This window comes from Pollicipes pollicipes, unplaced genomic scaffold (assembly GCF_011947565.3).
Source record: "Pollicipes pollicipes isolate AB1234 unplaced genomic scaffold, Ppol_2.1 Scaffold_5724;HRSCAF=6776_pilon_pilon_pilon, whole genome shotgun sequence".
NCBI classification, from domain to species: Eukaryota; Metazoa; Arthropoda; class Thecostraca; order Pollicipedomorpha; family Pollicipedidae; genus Pollicipes; species Pollicipes pollicipes.
Genome location: NW_023596746.1, coordinates 27,490,194 through 27,504,132, shown reverse-complemented (window position 1 = coordinate 27,504,132; position 13,939 = coordinate 27,490,194). Strand labels below are relative to the sequence as shown.

Genomic DNA, 13,939 nt, shown 5'->3' with positions numbered 1-13,939 from the left:
CGATCGCCATCGTCGACGTCGGATTCGGAACCAGCGTTATTCGTGGCGAAAGCGCGAAGCCTCCCAGAGCGGGTGTCATTTGTAACACGCGTGGTAGATTACGCCGGGCAATTTGGTGGCCGCGTTCCCGGTCCCCCGGGGCATATTCTGCTGGGCTGCACTTTGTCCACGCTGGAGACGCTCGGCCTCATGCGTCTGTCACGAGCGACCTCGAAGTCATCACGGGGGAGGGACTGGTCCCACAGGCACGCAAGCAGTCTTGCGTGATTAGATGAAAGACTGCTTTGATCATAAACTGATGCATGATTGCATGATTGCTCATGCATCAGTTTGGGCCATACGAGTTGACGGCTTCCTTTTAGGGCATTTCTAAGCTATTATAATTTGTTGTGTTTGGGTTTTCAAGTAACGTGAAAGAAGCGTTCTGGTTCCTGTATTATGCAAGATAATGCGTGTCACATATGGTAACCCAGATACGATTTAGCTTAACAGTTAGCTAAGCAGCAAATATGAACATATCAATCACTTCAAGAACGAGATCAAAGGTCAGGGCAGACCAAATTAAGTGCAAAAAAGCTTGGGTGGTCTGATTCCCACGTCATTGAGTTGTGGACATCCTCCGTAGTGACTGGTCTTCTGTGACGCATGCCTCTGAATGTCAGGAACATGATGAAATGAACCGATGCTCTTGCTGATGGAATCAGTTCATCCCATTGTTATGGCTGTGCAGCTCAGATGATGTCGTACTCTACCAGCTGCTTCATGACCAGGAATTAAATTGGTTTTCGAATAAAACATTGCGGAGAAAAAATTGGGGAATTGAAAAAAACTGAAATATATCTATCTGAAATAAATTCGACTCGGAATGCATGCCTGTCCGAGACCATTCGTAGACACGCGCTATCAAGACTCCGACAGAGATTGCATTGATAATAATATACCTATTTAGCAACCCCCCCCCGTTTGGCCAGATGAGGGATGCTATTCTTGTTCCTATCGGCCCCCTGCTCCACCAATTTTGGACTGAAACTAGGCTAAACTGCCCAAGAGCAACTAAAACAGCAAAACATCTTTGGCGGAAATAAGACTTTTGCCTCTCATCCCCAGCCTTATTATTCAACGATCTGGGACGCCGCACCTGAGTCCTCTTTTGTTCCGCACACGACTATTGCAAATGAGTTGTAGATGATCTCTTTTAGCTCTAAAACCTCGATCACAGTGCATCACTGGACGTGTTGGGGCAGGCTAAGTCTGTGTAAAGCCTTCCTTATTGACGAAATAAACACTAATTCGAGAGCACCGCTGAAAACTGCATGAATTATGTATTAAGGCATAACGAGATTCTCGTTTTGCACCACCTAGTCACGCGGAGTTTTCAGATGGATTAACTTTTTACCTTCGTCCAGACTTCGGTAGCTTGAGCAGCATTGCTCACTATCATCTAACTACTCATCGATTTCCACAGCGCGCGTACAAAAGCCACATGCTTCAGAATTTTTAACAGGCTGTGTATGCGTATTAAGAGTATCAATAGTCAAATATGGGACGGCATATCTTGATTCGCATGCCAAACCAAGATAGCAAGAAAACAATACGACAGGTTGTGGCGTATGCTCCCAAAACCGTTATGGCACGTTCAGAGCAGCCTTTATACTTCGTCTTGTCTTTTCAACAGCCATGGTATCGTCTACTCTGCTTCTGAGACCCTTTGAAAGCTCCTTTCGGTGGGTAGCGTAGTTATCGCCCGACGAGCGCTTTTTGCTGTCTCCCAACAGGGGCTTGAGAAACCCACTTAAGATCTCGGATACTAAGCAAGCTGGAGCCATGTGAACACAGCATTGGAAAGCTCTTATCAAATTGCATCCAATAGGTGTGATTAAACAACGATGAATGCTATCTTTGACTATACATATAAGGTGATAGGGATAGCATCATCACTTGCTAGACCCCTCCGTATGGATCCCATCCTAAACTAACCACGCTATGACAATGTGAAATACGGCGTTAGGTAGCTATAAGAAAACTCCATTGAATGGGCACTGGTCAATACCGACGCGTATGGCCTGTGATGGATCATGTCAGATCAAAAAAGTGAAGGCTGTTGCATTGCTCCGTTCGCCTGTGTTAAGAATTAGGCAAGCATTGTCATAGGGGCAAGCAGCGCTAGAAAGGCCTTCAAAAACTTTCAGATGTGAGCCACCAAGGTTTAAATCCATAGCCCTCCTTAGATCAACTCTTGCTGGATCTTTATTATTGCTGGTCCTTGAATGAAATGACTACGAAACAACAGCCAGGGTGGTGATAGTGCTCTTCAGATTAATAACATTAAGGAAAACAGCGTAGAAAGTTTTTGAGGTACGTTCCCAACGTTATTCATCACTTTTTCACAAATGCAAACGAAATTGTCTCGAAAAAGGAGGACGTACACCATGAAACTCCAATGTCAGAAGCTCGAATGCTCTTTACATAAACAAAAATGACTTAAACTCATCTATCAGTTAAAACTCATACCATCATCTAACATTTTGGCGACGCGCTCAAAACCGCTCAAATTTTGTTTTTGATTCTGTGATGACGTTTGAAGCTCCTCGTTGTGCGAGGTTTAATGCATTTCGCGAATAACTTGTACATAATAAACTCTTGTTAAACGATTTATGGTGCACATTGAATATCGTTGGCAGGTGTTTGTTAAGTCAATAGAAGCAAGAAAGTTGGCAACTAGCGCTCAGTCAAAGTTTTGAGCACGTCGTTTCTTCTTCCCCTGTCTGCCAATTTTCTCCACCCTTTTTTTTGCTGGGTACACAAGAGAGCCATGAAAAGCCTCTTTGGGATGAGTACGTATTGTAGAAGCAGCATGCATCTCAGGACGCCCGTGTGGTTTGTTGTGGTTACATAACACATATTTGTTGGCCTCTTGCCGGTGGATATCGATGTCCTCCGCAGCTCATGAATTTCGGATATTGGGTTCTATTTTTTCACCCAATCAATCACACATCAGATCAGCATTTAGCTGATACACACAGGGATCAGCTAAATCCCAATGATTGGCCAGTGGGCTCTGGTAAGGAGCAAGTGCCCCGTTGTGACGTAGGTACTGTTTGTTTGTCTATGTTTGGAGAGGGCATTAAGTACGCTGCTTTAACGGCCTACCGTAATTTTCTACGCCAAAGAATATATGGTAACTTGAGCGGTCGTGGTCAGTGGATCATGGACATTTTAAAAAAAAACAGCTTTTAAGTGCATTTGACACCGTTAAAGCACGCAGACGGACGTAACATATAACATGCTAACGCGCTCTTAACCATTCCGCAACTCTCGGCTTTTGCACTCAGAACCAAATTGATCAGGTTTTGGACGCAACGCCTATATGCACTATGGCAACGACTCAGACAAAGTCTTGGTCACATCTCGCATCACCACTAGGGAGCGTGACGCCCAACACGTGTGCATCTCCTGTCGGACTTCATCCCAGCGTCGTGACCCTCCACGGCGAGCCTGAGGAGCGCCGCGCGGTAGCCACGCCGTCTCGGGCCGGCAGGGTGGCGGCGGGCGGCCGTCGTCGCCCGCGCCGGCCGGCCACAGGCGGCGGCGCCGTCGACACCGACGAGCCGGCCCCCGATGGGCGCAGGCGGCGCGCGCCTCCAACGGCCGTGCTGTCATTGGTTGGCGGCGACGGCCGGCGCCGCAGCCGGCGCGCGAACCATCTTGTAGCGCCTTCGATCCGGCGCCGGGGGCGGGGCCAAGACACCACGTGACCGCTGGCTCCAGCCTTCCTCTCCCCGGTTTTAATCAAGACTAATGGCACGGCAGCCGGAGACCTGACAGGCCCATTTTTATTGGTCGGCGCAACAGAGCACTCGGGCAAATTAGGGGCCGGTCGGCGGCCGGCGGCGACGGTGGTCGGTGCGGCGGCAGCGGCGGCGCAGCGGCGGCGGCGGCGCAGCGGCCGGCGGCAGTGACCTGACCCGACCGCGCTGCGGGCGATCCGACCCACCGCAGACGGCCATGACGGGCCTGGAGCGACCCCCACCCGACGTGCTGCTTGCTCTGCTCTCCAGCAACAAGGCGCTCGAAGGTAAGCTCCGCGGGGCGAGGAGCGTACGACCAAAGCGCGGTAGTCGCAACGGGTCACTTCATCACGTTCTGGGACCGGACGTGGGACCGCCTGGTTTGAGACACCCGCAGCTCGGCCGTTTGACTTGGGCAACGATGCTGCTTTTACGGTGCTTGGTCGCCTTTGTGATTGTCGTATTGCGCATAGCTGGAATGACACACCCCATCATTAGGAAACCTGGCCTTTCAAAGGGCTAACGTAAGTGCCGTTAATTCAATGTCATGCAATGATGCATCAGTATTTTCTGCTACAAACCGGGGCTGAATCAGATCACATCGGAACTGGTTATTTAAAGGAAACCTTACCCGGTGTCGGCTAAAAACCTGGACCATTAAAAGGCCGGAATGGAGCCGGGTGCCGTCCACATGTGTTTGACCACGACATGACGAATCATGCAGACTTTGGTGTACGGAGGCAACGAAATAGGCAATGCAGACAGAGAATACGCTTTCTAAACTCCGGGAATGGTATGTTTCCGGGTTATTTTAAGGCTCTTAACCGAATACATGCAGAAGCCATAAAAGCCTACCCACCCCCAACGCGGTTAACCGCTATATCAACGTTTATTAAGCTCGACAATAAGGATACGTTGGACAATAAGTATGATCTCAACAATTAGTACAAGTTCAACAATCACGCATGGCGACAGACGGGTTGGCCAACATCGGCCGTTACAAAGGCGCGTTTTTTCGATCATTCGATATAACAGATATGACATTTATTAACAAAAAACAAAACAAAACGAAGCAGAACTTTAAAACATATTTTGACACGGCACCGCGCGTAACTTGTCCACCTATTGCAAGTCGGCGCCACTGTGCAGCCAAACCTCATTCGAGGTTTGGCTGCACAGTGGCGCCATTCGAGACCAACTGCACAGTTTTGGCTCCATTCGAGACCAACTGCACGTTCTGCGTCTGGATGTTGGACACAGCGTTCTAGGTGATGGCGGCCGTGACCGGCCGGGGAAGCCGCCGGGCAAGGGTTACCCAACTGTGAACCGCCGATAAAGCCGCCGGGCACGTGTCATCCAGCCGTGACCGGCTGGTAAAGCCGCCGGACACGGGTCATCCATCCGTGACCGGCCGGTAGAGCCGCCGGTCACGGGTCACCCAGCCGTGACCGGCCGGTAAAGCCGCCGGACACGGGTCATCCATCCGTGACCGGCCGGTAGAGCCGCCGGACACGGGTCACCCAGCCTGGTTGGTACGGGGTAGGTGTCCAGTAGCGAGACGCATCCACCTCACCTTCCGCCAGCACTGCGTTGCGGGATTTCTGCCACTGTTAGAACCAAATAGGCCACCGCATTGGAAGGGAGTCCCGTTTTTGACACCAGGGAGGCGCAAGTGCTAGCAGACTTGCAGCTAGAACATGGCAATAATTCGGTGGTCTAGAGCCAACTAACTCTCGAAGCCTTCCGTGTATTTGTTAACACATTCGTGGCCCTTGCTTTATTATTGCAACCATGGTTTTTTGCTTTAGAGTTAAGTTTTACCTCGATTTAGTTAAACTATAACATCGTATGATTTTCTCATTGTCGGCACGAAATCACAGCGATAACCATTTATTGTTAACATTTACAATACATATATATATATATATATATATATATATATATGCATATATATATATATATCATATATTTTGGGGCTCAGGCATCACATTTTTTGCCGTGGCGATAGCCTGATCTGATACGCTTCATGCTAAATATCATACCGCCATTTTATGACATCATTTTCAGTGTGCTACGCGATTTTATCTTCTAAGATTCTCAGATATTCTATGTTTGCCTCAAGATCTTAAGATGCTCCTTCGCATGCTTTCTGTCGCTATTGTTAATCGGCTGACAGCTTTTACATTGCTGTATTGGATCACTTGGATCGGAAGATAACCAACATGAACAAATGACAGTGCGATGAAGTTCCTGTCCCCTTGTGCTGGATTAACCGATGCGTCGATGTTAATGTGCTTATATACTTGAACGATGAGCTAATGTCCGTCCCATATTCTAAAGTCAGGCAGCTACGTAGGTTAGCCAGCTTTCAAAAGGAATATTAAATTATGATGCATGTTTAATATTCAACAAAACCTGATCAAGCATGCACACAGGCAATATTTCTGCGTGCCAACCAGTTATGACCATAGCTTTATAATCCTAGACTACCAATGACATTACTTACGTTACAAGCTGACGTAAAAAGGCAACCAACAATGCTGCACCGCGGACAGCCAAAAAGAAGCCTGGTGTCGGGCCGAGCGAAAGCTAAGGATGTGGACACATGCAGTGTTGAACACAGGTGCTCAGATCAGATCGCATCCCCAAAGTAATCTTTCCTATTTGCACCAAAAAGTATCCAAAAAGAGTGCCGTAGCGTCACAGCGAATTCGAAGACTCTTCTCGTGCATTCCGGCAGCACTGTTTTTTTCTTCTTTCACGTGATTCAGTCACGCGCGAACCCACCAATCCCGGCGCTGTCAAACACGCTAGCACCAGCCGCACCAAGGAGTCACTGCACCAGCCGCCTGCTTCACCACCAGCACCACGAGCGATGGACCTTGCCACCGTCACCACCAGAGACGGGCCGTGGGCCGCGGCAGGTCCTGTGCCGCTCCTCGCGCCGCCAGCCCCGCCGCCGGACCTAGCCGGCCAGAGCCGCGGATGTCACTGGGGCATCGGCAGAGCGTCCCGCCAATATATCCTGCCCGTAATTTAATTGTATGCCATTCTTGCAATTGCTCGTTTTTTAATCCACCATATTATTTTCATGCCGGCACTCACATAGATTAGAATCCGTGCCTATTAGGCGCCCTGATCGAATTACGGGCCGCTATTGCTGATTGTGCCCGGGCGGCTGCTGCGTCGCACTGTCGCTCGGTGTCCCGGGGTCGGTCCGCCATTTCGGCGATTAATTCAGCCGTCTCCGATCCGGCGGGCCACGGCCGGAGCCGCGGCCGGCCGGGTCGGCCGCCGACCTGGCCGGCCGCCGACCCGGCCGGCCGCCAAACGGACACGAGCAGGGCAGGGCAGGACGCGGGGATTGAAGATAGGTGCGGCGGCCAGAGCGGGCCGGAGAGGGGAGCAGCGCCAGGGTGAGGCGGAAAGAGGCGCGGCGCCAGAGTGGGCCAGAGAGGGGCGCGGTGCCAGAGCGGGCCGGGGAGGGACGCGGCGGCCAGAGCGGACCAAAGAGGGGCACAGCGCAAAGTGTGTCGAAAGGAGGAGCCGCGCCAGAGTGGGCCAGAGAGGGGCGCGGCGGCCAGAGCGGACCGGAAGGAGGCGCGGCGCCAGAGTGGGCCAGAGAGGGGCGCGGCGCCAGAGTGGGCCGAAGAGGGGCGCGGCGCCAGAGCGGGGAACGGACCGTGAGTGAGCTCAGAACGGATTCAGGGCGGGACCAGGGCCGGGTGCAGGACAGAATAGGCCCGTCGATATTGGTCAGCGTACAGAAGCGATTGGAAACAGCGGTCGGACTGGTGCGGATGCGGGGGAACCCTTTTTCCTGAAAAATGTACTGTGTCGTAAACCACTGCTTAAGGGATGGTGGGGGGATGTGCAAATGATCATTGGTAGGGGTGGGCATGTATTATATGCGCGAACTTATACCAATGCACTTTTTATATATATGTACTTGTGAAGGCCCGTGGCTCGAAGGCAGATACATTTTAGGCCCAAATGGCTCCAAAACTGTATGGACTGTGTAGACACTTAATAATTCCGCTAAGCATGAGTCACTTTTGCTGCGGTTATTACTGATATCCCTCAACAAGCTGCAAGTTGCAATTTTAAACACAATTATACAATCTTGAACGGTTCGTGTGACGTCATCGTACGGTTTATTTAACGTATCGTGCTGTAACAGTCCGCAGCTCATGCCACTTCTGCAGAGCCCAACGATGTAAAATTAACCTTCCCGCTGTTACGTCGGGGACTTCATGACTGCAAAAGTGGCAAATTAACGAATAGTTTCCATCCAGCCCTTCTCTCGTCTGCCTGTGATGAACACAAACAGTTCCTTCCCGTTCGGTGAACATTATACCTGCGTTTCATAACTAGCCATTCATGTCAGCAGGACAGTATACAACAGCCCCGGTTAACTGGTAATGAACCCTTTTCACATGTTTTGGTAGTCTCCTGAATCGGCATCGGTCGATTGCCTGAATGAGTCCGTGAGGGCGGGGGGGGGGGGGGGGGGACAAAGAATGCAGCTTCATAAAACACATGCGGTTCCAAAACCAGAATGTTCTGACGCATGACAGTTTATGTTCGATTCTAGTCATTAGCGAATCTTTTGTGGTTTGAGTCCCACATTGAAACTAAAACGTATCAGGTGTACAGCAAACATTGAAAGTGACGTGGGACAACACAACCAAAAGGCATAAGACCAGTTGACATAACCATCACGCGTGCATCTTCATTATTTGTGTGGTTTACTCTTGTGTGGTTTGCTCTCTCGAGCACCCCACTTAGCTGGCAAAGAAAAAGTGATAAAGGTGATCCTTACAACTATCTTAATCCTTTCTTTGCACTCTGTAATGTGTGCCTGTGCCACTCCGATAATAAGGACACTAGAGGGTGAAGGGGTGAAAATACACGTGAAGCAGGTCATGCGGGGAACAGCGCGGAGGTCATGTGTAGTCAATGACGTAGCCAAGCGGGCTTTTGGACTTACGATTTTCCCTACAGATATAGAGACCCAAAGGAGCCGCCTTTCTGGACCGGCAACCCTTGTAAAGTTTTGACATTTTAAAACGTCGCAGGTCTTCTAAAACATTACAAACCGAACCTTGAGGCAGCACAATGGAACTCCGAACCTAAAAGGTCCCCCAATCCAAAAACATGGCCCCTGCACCAACAATGAGAGGGTCTCTTGTCTAAAAGGACCCGCGTTGCCCCGATTTGGCCCCTCCTGGGCGAAATCCTCACCTCGGTACCGTGTGTATGGCTGTATAATTACGAGAGACAAGCGTGTGTCGTGCATCACGACCTGCGCGCATTCCTCAGAGCGTGCTGACCTCGCACGGTCAGCAATCGCGAGCTGACTTCCGCACCACAGGACTGGCGTGCAGTTGGGTTTTGGCCCAACTTTTTTCGTGCGTCGCCGCGTGGGGACGGGGGGGGGGGCGTTGCGCGGTACGTAAAGACTGTGCCGCTATACACATCCGTCACGCGGGCTAGCCTAGCAGGACTGCATGCAGCCCGCCCGGCGGCGCCCCGCTGCCCTGCTCGTTGTTGACCCCCGGACAGCGGTGCTAACAAGAGGTCCATAAAAAGAACGCCTCCCTTTATATTGCCTGATAGAAAAGTGTATGGCCGCAGAAACCACGACAAGACGAAGATGATTTAATTCTAGGTCACGTTTTGCTGTGCAGAGGCATCATGGGACCGATGTAAGACTGCATGAGGTGAAGTCTCTTATTCAGTTGGCGCGTGGTGGGGAGGAAAGACTTGAGGCCATCTCCCTTCTCTCTTCCCCAGCTTTGAGAGGAAAGTGGTTCAAATACGGCAGAAGCATGCTTTTATTGTATTGGGGAGGAGGTAACTCTAGCTGTTTTTTCTAACCCCCCCCCCCCGAAAAAAGCTAACTTTACGAAACTATACCGCCGCACGACTGTAAGAAAATAAGCATGTCGTGGTCGGTCCGGGTTAAAGTCGAACCCCCTGCCGTGCGGGCCGCAATACACAGTGTGCGGTCAGCATGGTTCGGCCGTCTCCTTGACGCACCCTGTATAATAGATAAAACCGAAGCGAAGGGTTCCATTACCAACACGTGTACCCTGTTCGTATAGCATTGGTTCGGGTCAGTCCATAGTTCAAATCCATCTAACGGCTCCGCGCACATCAGCTGGTTCGTCTCGCAAACATCAGCCTGTTGGTCTCGCAAGCATCAGCTGGTTAGTTCCGCGCACATCAACTAGTTGGTCCCGCGCACATTATAAGCAACCATTAGATTCGGAAATCCGCTTCACGACGTTCACCGTTTGATGATCATGTCACGTATATACGACATCACCAGTGAGGGCGTGCGTTGGAGACGCATTTCCAAAAGTAGCTCGATATCAAAGCATATCGTCGCTATCCCGTCTTTTTATTTCACTCACAGTCCCTACACGGTCTGAATCGTGTCTCAAACTGCTTTCATTCCCTTTCCCGTTCTACATGCATCGACATCATCGCGGCACACGTGGAAAACTTCATCAGCCAAACACCACCCGCTGAACCGTCATGGCACGGGGATTCAACACGTCGTGCACACACACCACGTTTTGTACCTGTGTATGTGTGCGCCCGCCACACTAGATGAAAATTGCCTCGATTGGTCGCGCGGACATTCCGTTATCTTGCCAGACGAAGATCACCAGCAATTACCGCTATCTTGCCAGAAAAAGATCACCAGCAATCGCCGTTATCTTACCAGACGAAGACCACCAGCAATCATCGTTATCTTACCAGACAAAGATCACCAGCATTCGCCCTTATCTTACCAGACGAAGATCACCAGCAATCACCGTTATCTTACCGGGCAAAGATCGCCAGCAATCACCGTTATCTTACCAGACAAAGATCACCAGCAACCGCCGCCCCCCCCCCCCCCTAGCGCATCAGCACAAACGATAGGCAACCAGAATTAGGTGGGAACCACACGTGACCGCGCGAACCGAGTCATCCAACGTATCAAGCCACCGCCACCCAAGCCACCCAACATATCACCCTGCTCTCGCTGCGCTGTGACATGCACGGCACTAAGGGGTGCATTCAGGTGGCCGTTAAGATGCGGGTTAACATTTCCCTTCACTCACGAACATGTCCAGCGCACGCGGCAACAGTCACCCTTCCTGCCATTGAGGGCAGTACAAAACATCACAGCTTTCAGCTGTCGTCAGTGGATGGGCGACAGGCGCGGTGACGTCCCAGCGGCCAGGCGGGCGCCCGCTCGCCGCGTCTGCCGGCTCCCACGGTCTCGCCGGCAGCGCCCCAGCCGGAAGGCGTGACGTCCGTCACGTGGGCGGCGTCAGCTGTCGCCGCTGACGTCATAATGTCATGTCGTGACGGACGGTGTCACGGGCCGACGGCTCACGAACGGCAGAAAAACCTGGCCCGTACCACGACAGAGGTAACCGACTCGATCGATAATCTCGCCAAGATAATCTCGGCGCTTCATGGTGTATGTTAGTGGTGCGCACGGTGGTGTGCACGGTGGTGCGTACTCCAGGATCATGCAATTGTAATGTTTACTCACTATAGCCTCCTGAGCTGGCACTAAATATGAATGTTTCGCCCCATGAACACAAACTTAATTGTTATAAAACTAACAGTCAGTAAAACATATGTCATATGAACAGTAAAACAATAAAGCTCCTCACATCAGATTGCAACAACTGCCATTGCGACAAATGTGTGTTGCTTAATACAGTGGGACTGACTGTGGTGCAGATTCACTTATTCTTATCATAGCCTCATCCATACAGGGCCCTATTTTGCGGCCGGGTTCCCAGTATTGATGAGGTGGATATAAGCCAGGGAGCTAGCCCAGTTCTGCGTCCGGTTCCGGGGGTAAGGGTTTGGCCCCATGGTGCTCACCCAGCTCCTCAAGTTACCTATCGAGCCTATCTAACTTCCTTATTTACTTATCTTGACGTGCCGTAGTCGTGCCATAGTCGTCCCGTAAATGTTATTTATCCGCCCCGTAAATTAGTGTATCTACTGTAGCCCTACGTTAGCTTTTGCCACACGATGCTCGTTGCAGTGATTCGTAAAATGTCGCCCCGCCTATGGTAAATCAAAGAACGCGTGGGAGAGAATGTGGTATGGTTCGTATAAAGCAGCAGCCGCACCAACTTGCCCAGACATTTGCTCATTTTACCACTTATCCTTTACGAAGTGGTCGGTCTGCCGGCTCTACCCCCTCCGCTTTTTTGGCTAAAAAAAGGCTCCAACCTTCTCCACGTATGCTACTATGCATTACTATATGCTGCGCGAGCCGTTCTGGGAACTCTACTCAGGCAAACGTAGAGCTGTTATTCTGCGCCGCTCCCTACGAAGGTGTGAGTGCTTTAACAACAGTTTCTGCCGGGCCCTATCGCTCTTAGTTCTGTTACTTGCGCAGGTGGTACCAATATGAAGGGCATTCTGAGCTGTCGTTCGACAATGACTGCCTCCGTGGCCTGACATGCTTTCACCTGGCATGTTATTGGCAATGCGTGAGAATGCGCCAGGGAACCGCAAACTTACCCGATTACATAACTTGGTAATGCATACAAAATTCTGTTCATTCGAATAAAATACTTCTATTAAAAACCTCTATGTAAAGATTTGAATGGCTGGACCAGGCCAAAGTTTTAGCTCCAATCGCAATCGTCTCCGATTCGTTCAGAAGCGGCCAACAAATCTACATTTTGGTGCCGTAAGATCAGTTTAGTTGTTGCAAATTTACCAAGCCGAATCTGCCGAGGGGTTTAACTTGATGACTGGCAATGTAAAAGTTTATACCGGTCGAAATAAGCTATGTGCCTTATTTTTCATTGCTTTCTCACATCAGGCCTTTGCACCCTTGCACATTTTCAGCACATTCATGCCCGTACAACATCCTGCACAGCGTTATCAAAGTTTTCACCATCACTGGTAGCTTTCGTTGTTACGTGGGCCGAGTGCACGGGCGGCTGTTCCAGACGCTCGGCCGAGACGGAACAGCGCAGGTGAGGGAATGGGGTTGGGGGTGGGGGAGGGGGCTGAGCCGGCTCAGCTGAGCCCGAGCCTTGCCAGCCGTCGGCGCCTCGCATACCGCGCCACTCGTCCCATCGACCGGCGTGCCAGACGCCGCGGGCGCCACTTATCGTCTCATCTCCGCCGGCGCGCCGCCGCCGGCCGCTGCGCCCGCGGCGTCCCTGGGGGGCGGGGGGGGGGGGGGGGAGGCGGCCCGACGGTCGCGGCGGCACGCGCCTCCGCCGCCGAGGCGTCGGCCCACCGGCCGGCGGCCGGGTCACATTTCGGGGGGCGCCGCGGGGCGGGGCCGGCCGGCACGTGACCGACAATGCGCGCTGTGGCACCACCTCGACGGTCACGTGCGCCCGCCTGGCGCCCCCTCCGGCGTCGGGACGGTGGTCGGCGGGAGCGGCGCGAAACGCGCGTGTAATTGCGGCCCACGCGACGATCTTTTGTCCCGGCGGCGGTTGCAGCAGATTTGTAAAGTTGCGCCGCTGAGCGGCGGCGGTGGACGCACGGTGCGCTCCATTTTCGACCCAGGGCGCGTGCCGTCCGGAGGGAGCCAGCGCTGGGAAATCATCGCAAACTTGATACAAGAGGCGGATTTGGAAGCGCAAACATGGGATAACCGAATATTTTCCATGCGAAAACAAGCTCCATTCGTTGGCTTACGGCGGCATGATGCTGAGCCTCATTTCAAACAGGACTCATTTCATGAAAGCTAGCTGGTCAGTCGTGAAACTGGTTTGCGGTATGAGGAAAATTAAAACGCTGCCTTGTGTGCTTTTGTGTGTTCAAACAACTTACTTTCCATCGCCTTTGTAAGCTTGGGTATCGCAAGCAGGCTATCGCAATGAAGAGAAGAAAGTGTTTACTTTGCGTCTAAAGAAATACGTGAGGAGATATCTCTAAGCATGCGTGACAACTAAGTATTTGTGTAAAGAGATACGATGAACCAGGGCGCTAACCAGCTCGCCTAGGTTTTTTAAAGAAATTGTGTCGATGCCAGCGTATTGAGACATTTTGTCACACACTCGCTCCTGGAAACTGATGGTGATCAAAGGCCTCGCCCTTCTGCTCGTCATTTGTGACACAAAATAAGCTTAATGGTTCATATATGGAGTACAGAT

General features: G+C 51.5%; 1 protein-coding gene across 1 annotated transcript in view; it reads left to right on the top strand.

Annotated features, from left to right (window-relative positions):
• The first annotated feature begins 3,963 nt into the window (after positions 1-3,963).
• Positions 3,964-13,939, top strand: part of LOC119103369 (LIM/homeobox protein Lhx3-like) — a 55,026-nt gene continuing 45,050 nt past the window's right edge. Inside the window, 1 exon segment of the mRNA XM_037226883.1 lies at positions 3,964-4,075. Within this exon segment, the coding sequence (XP_037082778.1) occupies positions 4,006-4,075 (70 nt within the window). The 5' untranslated portion in view covers positions 3,964-4,005.